General features: G+C 40.9%; 1 protein-coding gene across 2 annotated transcripts in view; it reads left to right on the top strand.

Annotated features, from left to right (window-relative positions):
* The window catches only part of LOC135219690 (protein-L-isoaspartate O-methyltransferase domain-containing protein 1-like), a 221,826-nt gene that overhangs the window by 115,442 nt on the left and 92,174 nt on the right, over window positions 1-14,210 (top strand). Inside the window, exon 1 of one of the 2 annotated variants that reach the window (XM_064256649.1) lies at window positions 9,965-10,450. The exons of the other annotated variant lie outside the window; for it this stretch is intronic. Within the exon in view, the coding sequence (XP_064112719.1) occupies window positions 10,238-10,450 (213 nt within the window). The 5' untranslated portion in view covers window positions 9,965-10,237. Of the gene's footprint in view, window positions 1-9,964; window positions 10,451-14,210 lie in introns of those variants that run through there. 2 annotated transcript variants of the gene reach the window in all.

Raw genomic sequence — 14,210 nt, 5'->3', positions numbered from 1 at the left:
CCAGGCAGGCGCGAGGCGCCAGTCAGGCGCAAGCCAGGCTCTGGGCTTCATCTAGAAGAGATCTGTTGCAAAGAAAGCCCTGGTCTTCTTTGGAAGAGTGGAATCTCTAAAGCACTTCTTGAGTAACTTGACGTTTCCTTCAAACAGCTAAGAATTAAAAGCGCTTGAAGTGCGAGCTTTTAACAATTCTTGTTCTTTCCATAACAATATGTCGTGAGAGTCATATTAGCTGTATAACGGGAGATGAACTCTGTGTTGACTCTCTTTCACGAAGGAGATCAAGTGGGCCTATGAGAGATCCTTCTCTCTTTGTTATACGTGTCCACGGATGCGTTGCTGGGATAGGGAGCCGACACTGACCTTAACTAGTGAATTAAAATTTTTTGTTTTTTTATTTTTTTATTTTTTTTTATTTTTATTTTTAACATAAGTGTATTATTTTCTGGGGTTATTGAAATGAGTTTGGGGATAGCCTCTTTTTAAATTAAGCACAAAACCCTCGTGTTAGGATCAGGTGATCGGGATCGGTGTGTGCTCCTTAAATTATGCCAATAGGCATTGGTGTATTGTCATGTAAGTGGATAAGACCCCATTGACAAATGACCACTAGATTCTGTCAAGTAAGTGGATAAGACCCCATGACAGATCTACAAGAACTCTTAGCCATAGGTCACATCCTGCTGAGGCTCTTGAGACGAAGCAGACTACTAGCAATAGCTAGGAAGTCGACCCTTCGTCTAAACACATAGGAACAAGGTTTATTTATTTATTACCTACAACGTATGTTGTTACCTGTCTATTCAGTAATAGCTGTCTTTTACCCTCCACCAATGGTGTGAATCAGCTATGTATATCTCTGACAGGTCAAGTTGAATGTTATAAAAATGATATTGTTATGATACAATAAAGTTTTATACATACTTACCTGGCAGATATATACAATTAAATGGCCCACCCAGCCTCCCCTCAGGAGACAGCTGGAAGAAAAAATATGAATTAGAAAACGGGTATGGTTCCTATTCCCGCCACCCAGCGGCGGGGCGGTTGGTAGATCACCTGACCTACCTGCCGCGGCGCCGCGAAATTCGAATTTCTGTCGGACGACGGAGTAAATAGCTATGTATATATCTGCCAGGTAAGTATGTATAAAACTTTATTATATCATAACAATATCATTTTTAGTACCAAAAGCATCGGGGGGATGGTGACCAGTCTTGGATGTGAGCTCCCTGAATCGTTATGTAGAAAAGAAAAAGTTCTCGATGGAGACTTCTGCCTCTGTGCTTTTCAGCCCTGCGAAGGGAGACTGGATGTCTCTCTAGACCTACAGGATGCCTATTTTCATGTTCCTATTCACCCATCGTCGAAGAAGTATCTAAGGTTCGTGATCAAGGAAAGGTCTTTCAGTTCAGGGCCTTGTGCTTCGGCCTCTCCACCGCTCCACAGGTATTCACGTACCTGATGCGGAACGTGGCCAGGTGGCTACATCTGGAGGGTATAAACGTCTCTCTTTATCTAGACGACTGGCTAATAAGAGCAAAATCCCAGAAACAATGTTTGGAGGATCTACGGAAGACACTCGATTTGACGAATTCATTAGGACTACTCGTGAATCTCGAGAAATCGCAGATGATCCCCTGTCGGGACTTTGTCCTTTCTAATGAAAGAGAAGAGTTCAGCCAGAGAGTAGCTAAGCCTTATAGGTACTCTTCTTCCCTAGAACAATTTGTGTCCCTAGGAAGACCTCATCTTCGACCACTACAATTTCTTCCTAAACAATCGTGGACTTGGAAGAAGGGACGTCTGTCGGACACTTTTCCTGTAACATTAAAAGCGAAGAAACACCTGAAGTGGTGGCTGCTTCCGCTAAAAAAGAACGAGGGAGTGTTTCTAGAGGTTCGGCGAGCCCAAACCTAACCTTGTTCTCAGACGCTTCAGAGACGGGATGGGGAGCGACTCTAGGGGCAAAAGAAGTGTTGGGCAGATGGGAGAGAGAACAGAAGGACTGGCATATAAACGCCAAAGAACTATATGCAGTGTTCCTGGCTCTGAAATTCTTCGAATCAGAAGTAAAGAATCAAGTGATCCAAGTCACGCAGACAATACCACGGCGTTGGCTTAATATTAACAAGGGGGGCGGACGTATTCGTTCTCAACCTTTACGAGATAACGAGGGACCGGCTGCTGTCATGGACGGAGGAGAGGAAACATCACATTCCTAACCAGGTTTGTGAAAGGAGAAAAGAATGTGAGAGCAGACAGGCTCAGCAGAACAAACCAAGTTCTCCCCACGGAGTGGACTTTACACGAGCAAGTTTGTCAAAGTCTGTGGAACCTGTGGGGAAGGCCACAGATAGATTTGTCTGTGACATTCCTTTCAAAAAGGATAGACAACTTCTGCTCCTCAGTCGAAGACCTGAGAGCGATAGCAGTGGATGCCATGCTACTGGAGTGGTCGGGACTCGACGCTTACGCCTTCCCTCCATTCAAGTTGGAGGTAGGAGTAGTGATGAAAAAATTCGTAGCATCAACAGGGAGTGAGACTAACACTCATTGCCCCGTTTTGGCCATCCCGAGATTGGTTCACAGAGGTACAGGAATGGACAGTAGACTACCCAAGATCTCTTCCAAACAGGATAGATCTTCTCAAACAACCCCACTTCGAGAGGTACCATCAAAACCTCCCCGCTCTCGCTCTGACTGCCTTTCGACTATCGAAAGATTGGTCAGAGCGAGAGGCTTTTCAAGCAAAGCTTCGAAAGCAATTGCGAGGGCCCGAAGATCGTCAACCATTCGGGTATACCAATCGAAGTGGGATGTGTCAGAAGATGGTGTAGGAAGAATAAACTGTCCTCCTCCGATACCTCTGTGACCAATATAGCAGATTTTCTGTTATTTCTGAGAGAGGAAGCTCATCTTCGGTCTCCATAAGAGGATACCGAAGCATGCTCTCGGCAGTTTTTAGAAATAGAGGATGAATTTGGCAGAAGATAAAGATTTACACGATTTAATAAGATCGTTTGAAACCTCTAAATCTATATCCTCAGTTCCTCAAGCTGGAACTGGATGTAGTACTCAAGTTCCTCTCGTCAGAAAAGTTTGAACCTCCTGACCGTGCCTCGTTCAGAGATTATGAGAAAGTGTATTGTCCCCTAATAACCTTAGCTACCACTAAGAGAATCGGTGAAATCCAGCCCTAGATTCTCGAGTGGGTTTTAAAAGAGACGCGGCTATCTGTGCTTTCCAAACTTTATTTTTAGCAAAAAATGAAAACCCATTCGAAACCTTGGCCAAGGAGTTTTGAAGTGAAAGTCTTTCAACTTTGGTGGAGACGAAATTGAAAGAACTTTATGCCCAGTTAGAGCTCTTAAGTTCTATCTTAAAAAGAAAGAAGAGCTGCGGGCATGTAAACAAAGTTTATGGTACGCAGTGCGGGATACGAAAAGGCCAATGTCCAAAAATGCGTTGTAATATTTTGTTAGAAGTGTGATTACGGAAGCTCACAGTGTATGTTGCAGACGATTCCTATAAGTCACTGCGAGTAAAAGCTCATGAGGTAAGAGCTGTGGCAACGTCATTATCTTTCCAGAAGAATATGTCTATGAAGGATATTATTAATGCGACCTATGGAGATGCAATTCGGTATTCGCATCTCAATATCTTAAAGATGTTAGGATTACCTATGAAAAGTGCTTCTCTTTTGGGTCCTCGTGTGCTGCGGATACAGTGCTGGGAATAGGGACGCATACGATCCTTAACTGAAAAGATTAAAATTTATTTATGAAAAACCCTACCTTTGAGTTAGGCTCTAAGTTTCTTCTACATGACGGCTGGATGTCGCATAGGCGGCCGTTGCCTTGGTTAAGTAAGAAACTGTGAGTTTATCTTACAGGATGGGCTATACTATAGGAGACTGTCTTTGATCGTACGTAAATCTTCCCTTTCCTTGAGGCAGGTTTTGGTTTACTACGGATAAGGGTGCTAGTTGTCGCACAGGTGGCCGTTACCCTTGTCAGTAAGGAACTGCGAATGTGCCTTATAAGCGGAGTTGTACTAAAGGCTTTGTCTAAAAATCGTGCATGAACCTCCCTTTTGAGACAGTATCAAGGTTTTCTGCTGGCATGAGTACTTGACGTCGCACAGGCGGCCGTTGCTTCTGCCAGTAGGAGGCCTTGAATGGGTCTAAAGCCGGGGTTGTACAAAAAAAATTTAAATTTTGAATTTATATTGTGCGTAATTAAGTGATGTGTGAGATAATTGTGTTTGAGTTTTTTGGTTGTTTGCAAGGGTTTAGGGGATGATTCCTTGCAATCTTAGAAATAACATGGTGTTAGTTAAGGTGATCGGGATCGGCTATTGTGCTCCTTAGAAAAAAGGTACTTGTCATATACATAAGTGGATTTGAAACCCTTTGACATAGCCCTTAATAGGATCGGCCAAGTAAGTGGATAAGACCCCTTTGGCAGACCTACAAGAACTCTTAGCAATAGATCAATTTCTCGCTGAGGCTCTTGAGACTAAGCAGACTCCTGGTTATTAATCATGAAGTCTTCAGTCTAAACAGGTAGAACCAAGGTTTTATTTAATTATTACCTACAACGAATGTTGTGATTTCTGTTTAAATCAGTTATTAGCTGTCTTTTACCCTCCTCCAATGGTGTGAATCAGTCTAAGTATATATATCTGACAGGTAAGTTGAATGTATAAAAATGATATTGTTATGATACAATAAAGTTTTATACATACTTACCTGGCAGATATATACAATTAATTGCCCACCCATCCTCCCCTCAGGAGACAGATGGTTTAGAAAAAATATGATGGAAAACGGGGACTGGTTCCTATTCTGCCACCCAGCGGCAGCGCGGTTGATCACCTGACCTACCTGTAGCGTGTGCGCGAAATTCGAAATTCTGTCAGCACGACGGAGTCAATAGCTAAGTATATATCTGCCAGGTAAGTTTATGTATAAAACTTTATTGTATCATAACAATATCATTTTTGTTTATTCCCTTTGTTTTCTATAAACTTTAAAATTTTTTATTGTTTTCCATGATTCGATAAATATTTGATAAATCTGTGTGTTGATCTTGACTTTAAATAATGCAGTGAATTTGGATCCTAAACTATAGGATTGCCCCCAGCTGCAGTTAATAAGGATCCAGAAGAGGACGACGAAGGGGAGGCTAAGGAACGAGGCGAAGCCAACAAGGGTTGTTCGATCTCTAACAGGAAGACAAAAGCTCCTTTATACGTCTTTGGGGCTCTTTTCTTCACCCCCTTGCGAAGAAAGCCGACAATCGTTGACGCAATGCATACGAGTTTCATTAGACGGTGAAGTTCCACGTTCAGGAGAAGGACTCATCATATGCGAAGAAGGGCGAGTTGGAGCCCTCTTCTTCCTTTGAACTCTTAAGACGATGATAGTTCTCAAAAGTGTCCTCATCAGAAGACGTCCTGCCTCTCTTCTTAGGCGTCAATTCTTCGAAGTGTTCGGGTGATGATGAAAGAACAGGACGAGAAGTAGGACGTGAAGCGTCCACTTCCTTAAAACCTCTCCTAAGAGGACAGAAAGACGCTGGCGCATGTGCGGCACCTAGTGTCAAACTCGTTCTCCTCGTGAGGCCCTCAGAAAGCTCCCATCCCCGTAAGGAGAGGACGCCTCAGAGGACGAAAAGCACTTTCCCTTCAATATCCGTGCTCGATCACACGCTTCGGCAGCCTGGGAAGCGTCCACAGGTATCTGCTGAAGGGACGCCAGAACCGGTGGGAATTTCCCGTAGCCCTCCTTCGGTTTTCGACATGTCCATTCCCTGAGTCCTGGGAGTCCGACAGAGGTATATTCCTAGAGGCACTATGGGACCGATCTGACGCCCCCTCCCCACTACACTAGGGGCACTAATGTTTCCACTACACTTCACTGTGGTCTTCAATGCACTCACTTTCGATTCTAGTGCACGAATCGACTCCGTGATGGAAGAAAGGGCAATACCTTCTGAAGCAATAACTTCATTGCCCGAAGGCAAATACACAGGGTTAGATGTAACAACCTCTACAGGAAGGTTAGAATGCGAATTACTACCCTTACTTTTCACAGAAGCACTTCTGGAGGAAGATCTTCTGATTCTATCCCTTTCAAGCTTACGAACATACGAATCATAAGTCTTCCATTCATTTTCGGTCAACCTTTCACACTCTTTACACCTATATCATTCTCAAACAACAAATGGATCTCTACATTTCGTGCATACTGTATGAGGATCCTCCGAAGCTTTCAGTAGCCTCACCTTACACTCTAGCACAGTACACACCCTAAAACTAGTTGCAGAAGATCCAGACATATTAGAGAAATCCAAAACCAAATCCAAAGAAAAACCACAATCGCTCATGCCAATCCACCGAGCCAAGTTTAAAAAACCAAGAGACAATCAAATACTCAAGTGAACAAAGAGTTTCCAAAATCCTAGCGGAGGTCTGTAACAGTTGTTTACCGACCGGCGCACAGAGAAAAAATAAAACTGAATAGAAAATGGGAAGGTTCCTGACACCCGCCTCCCAGCGGCGGGAATGGGTACTAACCACCTGGCCGACCACTGCGTTGCCGGAGTTTTGAATTCCGTCGGACTTCGGAGAATACAGCTATATATATATCTGACAGGTAAGTTGTCATGAACAAAAACTATTTTCCTAACCGCTCTGGCTACGGCAAAGAGGGTTAGTGAAATTCAAGCCATAAGTAAACATGTGGGCTTTAGAGGACATATTGCAGTATGTTCTTTAACCCTTCATTCTTAGCGAAGAATGAAAATCCGTCCAAACCCTTGGCCCAAGAGCTTCGACATCAAAGGGTTAGCAGAGATTATTGGACAAGAACCTGAGAGAGTCCTGTGCCCTGTCAGGGCTCCTCAAGTTTTATTTGGAAAAGGACTAAACAGTGTCGAGGTCCGTCCGGACAATGTGGTGTTCAGTCAAGAGACCAGACTTACCGATGTCAAAGCGTTCTTTCTGAGGAGCACCATCAAGGAGGCCTCATTTGTCCTGTCGAGATGGTGATCTTAGACTTTTGAAAGTTAATGCTCACGAAGTGAGAGCGGTTGCGACCTCCGTGGAATTTCAAAAGAGCATGGCACTCAGTGACATCTTGAGTGCCACCTTTTGGCGAAGCAACTCTGTGTTCGCTTCACATTACCTGCGGGATGTGAAAGACGACATATGAGAACTGCTGCTCGCTAGGACCATACATTTTTGCGGATACTATCTTGGGGGTGGAAAGTAATGCTCATCCTATCCTATAGAAAGTGGGTAGGTGAGCTTTTAATTTTGTTGTTTTGGTTTATGGTTGTGGGGTCGGCTGCCTAAGGCGGACTTCCCTTTCATTAGCCTAAAGTTAAGTGGGGTTAACTTTTGTTAGGCTAGGTCAGGTGGTGGTTTTGCTTTTTTGCCCTCATAGTATGGTCAATATTGGTCTAGTCACATTGTGGTCACGCCCCCATTGACAGATCATCTAGAAACTCACCAGCTACATAGGTCACTACCTTGCTGGAGACTCTAGTAAAGCAGAAGCAGACTTGGGTGACAGTAATCACGAAGTCAGCTATGCTAAACAGGTCAAGGAAACCAAGATGTCAATCATCTGCATGCAATTTGTTTCCTAAATCATTCTATTCTGTCCCTTCCCTCCTCCAATGGTGGGATTCAGCTATATATATATCTGACAGGTGTAAGTTTCATGAACAAATGATATTATGATACAATAAAGTTTGTTCATACTTACCTGTCAGATATATAAATCAAGTCCCACCCCCCACCTCCCCTTAGGGGACAGTGGCACTAGAAAATCTGAATAGAAAATGGGAATGGTTCCTGATATCGCCTCCCAGCGGCGGGGAATGGGTACTAACCACCTGGTCCAGACCACTGCGTTTGCCGGGAGTTTTGAAATTCTGTCGGACTTCGAAGAATATTGCTATATATATATCTGCCAGGTAAGTATGAACAAACTTTATTGTATCATCAATATCATTTTTATGAAACCACAGAATTATTTTACTGATGCAAAAGATCTTTTAGCGGCAGGAGGAGGAGAAGAGACTTTCCATTTAATTGTCTCCTTTGTAGCAAAAGCAGAGAACCTTCCTCTCCAAAACAGAGTCCAGCCTCTTGAAGACTGCCTGAAGCAAAGCATCGGACAGCTTAGCAAGCGAGGACGATAACGTCATAGCTGGAAGGATGACATCATAGTGGCGGGAAGATGAGCGGCTGCTACCACTGATGTCATGGAACGAGTGGAAGCTGGGAGTGACATCATGACCTCCTTAAGACCAGAGCTAGTCGATGGCCTCACTGGTGGAGCTAACCCATAAGGTGGCCACCCGCAAGATCCAGCGTAGATGAGGCCAGGTGGAGGTGGGAGAACAGCGGGAACTTTGGCGGGGCGTACGCCCCTCCATAAAATGAGATAAACATTCCAAGGAGGGTGAACCCTGTAGCCCAAGCGACGTCCAAACCGCCACCATTTTGGATGACTCCAAATCTGGAATAAATGAATGTGATGAGGAAGGGAAGCCTCCTCACCTCCGGGACGAAAACTGGAACACGAGGGAGAGGGAGCTACATTATACATAACATCAGCCTGTGGCACTCCCGATACTTCATTGATGAATTAGTTGAAGAAAGGAAGGAGACACATGAACACCAGAATTAGCATCAAATGAAGAAGGCAGGAGCAGCAAAATTGTCCTAAAGAGGCGAAGAAAACCCCTCCAAGAAGGAAGAAGTCGAAACTACGATGCTCCCTCTTCTTATAAAATAACTTCCACTGAGCTGTAGGCCAGGCACAACATCCCAGGCGGGCACATATGCTAGCAAAGTTGTGAAGACTCGAAGGAAGCCTTAACCCAATAACACACACACACACTGAAAGAACAGAACACGGGCCCAAAAAACAACCAGCTTGGAAGGAGAGCAAAGCGTAAGCATCTACTCTTTAAGGCGGTTAGGAAAAAGGGGACCGAGGGTCATGGGGCTATGTGGGTCGCGACCAGCTTTTCACCTCGTACGCCCCCCCCCCCCCGCAGCCGTTGCCAGATCTCACAGATTCCTTGCTTACAATCTCTGATTGTAATAACTGGTTACAGCTGCGCTTGGAAAAATTCTTATACGTATTGTTAAGACTGAAAGGTTGTTAGCTCTGAAAAATACAAATTGATTTAAAAATTTGTCATTTTAGAGAGAGCTCTCCGCCTAGCCCCTTTAGTCTTATGGCAAGTGCAAACAGCACTGGAATGATGTACCAGTGTGGTACCACATCAGTAGGGTTACAAGATGTGTCCTTATTGCTGCAGACAAGTAAAATGATATTAGAAAACACTCTGAAAAGCAGTATTACTAGATGAATGCTTGAGGCAGTGGTAGCAGGAGTGGTTTTGGCACATGAATAATTGACACATCAACATGAGTCCTTGATTTCCATGAAAAATTGGTACCACAAAAAAAATTTATTGCAGTGTCAAAACTAGGACTGCGGCTCTGACAGGTAAGGCAGGGCATGCATCTATACCAAATCATGGTCATCCAAATCCCACTTTCCCTGTCTCTTGACATAGAAAGTCCCTTGTGAGACTTTGCAAAACCCTTTAATTGGGTTTCTTAGCCTCTGATACAGACAAAACTCCCTTGCAAAGTAAATGCTTGTAGCATTTACTACACCTCCTGGAAGATAGTTACTACTACTTCTTTTTTGTCTTTTCCTTGTTCTGTCTCTTTGGTTTGTTAACCACACAGAAAGGCTCATGTAAACAGATGGACTTTTATTAAATAAACATTTTGCTTTCACATAAACAATGGAATATTTAACTGAAGGCTTATTGCAAATGTGCTGTTGGCTGTACAGCATACTGTTTTAATCCGTATAAATTTAAAGCCTAGCTTTACCAGCAAGTTAATCTTTGGTTCTTTCTTTCAGGATGGGTTGTAAAGCTGATGAAGAAAAGCCTTTAAAATCAAAGTCAACTTTGGGAGGAGGAAAGAGCACTTGATTGCTCCATGAGCATTTGGTAGAATTGACTTTATTGCCAAATTTTTTGCTCAAAATTAGATTGTAGTTCAACTAGTTCAGTACACTAGTGTGCCAAGAAGAATATTGTAAATTGGTCAAATGATTGTATAGGGAGACTTCTGAAGTGATACATTTAAAAGTATTTTTGCATTTGTAAAACTTTAAATTACCTAACTAAAGATGGGAGGAGCAGTTAGTGCTGGAGTTGACAATGATGATTTGGTGGACAACCTGAAGGCTGCAAGTTACATAAAAACTCCTCTAGTAGAACGCATTTTTCGTGCTGTTGACAGAGGGGATTATTTTACTGCAGAACATAGAGAACAGGCATATCGAGACAATGCATGGAAGAAAGGAAATCTGCATTTATCTGCACCTTGTATATATGCCAAGGTAAGTATGTATTTATTTACAATTTTCCAAATTCTTTTCACGCAAAATCATTTTCTTAAAATTGTGTGTTTGTATGACGGTTGCATTTATACAATCCTCTTTATATGTTGCCTTCAAATTGTTTTCACGGGAAATCATTTTCAGAAAATAGTGTGTATGTATGAGGGTTGCATTTATGCAATGCTCCTTATATTTTGCCTCCAGATCATATTTTTGGCCCTTCCTTTTGCTTTTAATCCATTGTTTTGTCTCTTCCCTCATATCTTTTCAACTCTTACTTTGATGTAAAAATTTTTTGGTAAAGTTACTTTTTGATAGGAACACTTTGAATAGAGTGATTGGCTGAGTGCTGTACTGTTGTATTACTTAAGTAGATGACAAGAATAGTTACGGTAGTTTTTCCAGGCAAGTAGTGATCATTTATATTTTCTTTTCCTAGTAGTAAATATGGGTGAAAATCAAGTACAATAAAAAATATCAAAGTTTTATTGTGAACATATAACTATAGTTTCATATATAATAGTGCTTAGGCTGCCACAACACTTAGTAGTAAACACTACTTTAGAGCGTAAACTTTGCCATAGCAGTTTTTACTGAGTTTTTCTGCAGTTTTTTTGGGGTAAGCAGCCCCTCCCTTGATGTGTATGGTCAAATCACCAAAGTATGTCAAAAGGGGAATTCAGTTGCCTTAATCCTTGACATATTTCCATTTCTTGATGGTGTCATACAGATTGCGGATAACCTTTCCTTCAACCCTGACCTATTATAATCCTCTATGATATATATATGTACTGGTTTTCTGTTTCTTATAAACATTGCTTCTTTTAGAAATAAATTATTAAACATGAAGATGTATGCTAAAATAATTATCCCCAGTTAACTCTTTCCTCTTAAGGGAAATTTGCGTTATAAAAATTCATGATTTTCTACTTGTTTTTTTACATTTATACTGTCATTGCTTTTAAGGTTTATTGTAATTATTAAGGTATTTGTTGGACTTACTTATTGCTGAGGTTGTTACAATTACAGGACTGTAAAGTGTAGCATTATCTGTCAGTCAAATGGTAACACCTCAAAATCTGTACTTCTCAACTACATGACACTGCTTATTTTTCCATGCTACCATTTTGGATGTGATTGATTTTTAAATAAATTTCTTAAATTAAATGTCAAGTATAAAGGGGGCTAGGACAATTTGTCGTTGGTTAATTTATCCCAGTCAATTCGTGTATGGTCAATTCGTCTTCAAGTCAATTCGTCGTTGGGCAATTCGTCCCCAAAATACGGAAATAAGACACTTTGGAATAAAAATGGTCGTTCAACAGTTTTATTTGTTTTTCTTCTTCATTACCTCTCTCTTTTAAATCCAATTTTTGAAAGAAAGTGTGGAACTATTACTTTAGGACTAAAATTGTCTTTGGACACTTTTAGATTATTCTACAGTTCTGGACAGTTCAAAATAAAAAGTTTTACTCGATCGAATTAGTTCTACAGAATAAGCCCATCCATCAGTATGGCTACCTGCAAGATTATAACTTCAGAGAAAGGAAAATACAAAGTGGTCGATCAAGAGAATTAGTATATATATACATAAAAAATAAGGAGAATGCTGATGGACTAAAGATTTACTGAAGGTGTGAAAACCGTGCGTGCAAGGCAAGACTTCATACAGATGAAAACTATATAGAGCTTAAGAAGTTTGGGATTCATAATAAAGTTTCAACTGCTGCAGAGGTAAATGCAAGGATCGCGGTCTTGAATGTTAAAGAAAAGTCAATTTCATCTCGGAATGCACCTCGCTCAAATATCGCTAGTGAAGTTGAAGAGTTATATGACTGTACATTGTCGTAAATACCTCGGTTTGAACAGCTTAATAGGAATATCAGATGTTGGAGGCAAGTTGATTCCAGTTATCCTGCCACCCCACTTACAAATGTTGGGTTCTTCATTCCAAGTAAATATTCTTACCTTGACATTGATGAAAAATTTCTATAGTATGAAAGCGGAATAGATGTAAGACAAATGCTACTATTTGCAAGTGACAATATATCTATACACCACTAAAAAAATTTCAGAAAGCTTTAAACTCATTTGAGTTTTATATATAGAGTAGTATGTATATTTATAAGCTTGAAAAGGCTAAGTTATTTAAATAGTTAAGTGAAAAAACTTTTTACCAACCCATTACAGTTGACAAACAAAAAAGTTATCTTAAAAAAGAAGAAGAAATAATAAGGGTAACTAGTACTTTCAGAGCCTTAAGTAAGCATTTCCTTTTAAGTAATCATCAACAATTAACGGTTCAAGCATATTTTCAATGTTTACTTTTCCTTCTTAAAGCTGTCACTTTAGCCTATCTAGGCACGTGAGTATGAAGATGCGACGAATTGACTTGGGGACGAATTGCCCAACGATGAATTGACCGGGGCAAATTAACCGACGACTAATTGACCAGACACTGTATAAAGTATTAGTATAGATTAGGAACTTTGTGGATTTGCTGTTATAAAATTCTAGAAAATATTCTGTTGCAAAAAGCCAGATACCCAAACTTTTAAGAAGTTGAGGTGCTTCTGTATACAGTGGTCCCCCCGTATTCGGGGGGGATGCATACCAGACCCCCCCGTGAATAGTTAGAACCAGCAAATAGTTGGAACCCCTTTAAAAACGCTGAAAACAGCCTATTTTGTTAGTTAAAACTCAAGAAAAACCCACTGAAATTTTTATACTTGGTTTTTTTAATATTTTATCACAAAAAGTGCATTTTATGAGGAAGTTGATAAAAAAACCCAGGGATTTGTGGATATTTCTCATAGAAAAATACCGCGAATATGCATATTTTTCACGAATAATGCAGGGAAACATTCCCGAGAGAAATCTGCAAATGTGCGAGTCCACGAATCCGGAGAACAGGAATACGGGGGATCCACTGTATGTATAGGATGTTTGTTTGAGGGTTGATGCTACATTTTGAAAGAGGTGGTGGTCCTTGTGTGTAATTACACAAGATCCTTTATTGAATTGGGTTAACCCAAAGTCACTGACTCAAAACTATATATACGTATGTTTTCCTCCTCACAATCCACCAGAGGGTCATTGCAGGTTTGGAAACAAGTGAGGAAAGTGTAGTCACAGTGTTTTGATGAATATTTTCTGCATGCTATTTTTAACCATATATTAACCCTTTAACGCCGATTGGATGTATTAAACGTCAATATAATTGTCTGTTGGGTGCCGATTGGACGTATGGTACGTCGATATAAAAAAGTTTTTAAAAAATTCGCGGAAAGATAGTTATAGGCCTACTAGGCGAAAACTTTTGAATCACGCGCCTTGGGGGATGCTGGGAGCTCACGGATCAAGGCGTTGTTTTGTTTACAATCGTTATCCAGGGGTGCAAGTGCGAATATCTTTCTTCTCACTTTGACATCATTTTTGCACCATTTTATATTAGCCGTTACATGGAGTATTATAATAATGAAAATGTGGTGGCAATTTCATGTAGAATACAACAAAAAACAACTCATGGTTGTAGCTTTTATCAGTTTTGAAATATTTTCATATAAATAATGATGTGCCAAAATTTCAACCTTCGGTCAACTTTGACTCTACCGAAGTGGTCGAAAAATGCAATTGTAAGCTAAAACTTATTTTCTAGTAATATTCAATCATTTACCTTCATTTTTCACCATAAATTTCGATTCATGGTGAATTTATGAAAAAAACTTTTTCCTTACGTCCGCGCGGTAACTCTTCCGAA

The sequence above is a fragment of the Macrobrachium nipponense genome, chromosome 1, assembly GCF_015104395.2.
Source record: "Macrobrachium nipponense isolate FS-2020 chromosome 1, ASM1510439v2, whole genome shotgun sequence".
Classification (NCBI taxonomy): Eukaryota; Metazoa; Arthropoda; class Malacostraca; order Decapoda; family Palaemonidae; genus Macrobrachium; species Macrobrachium nipponense.
The sequence above is the reverse complement of the archived record's forward strand: the minus strand, read 5'-3'. Positions and strand labels throughout refer to the sequence as shown.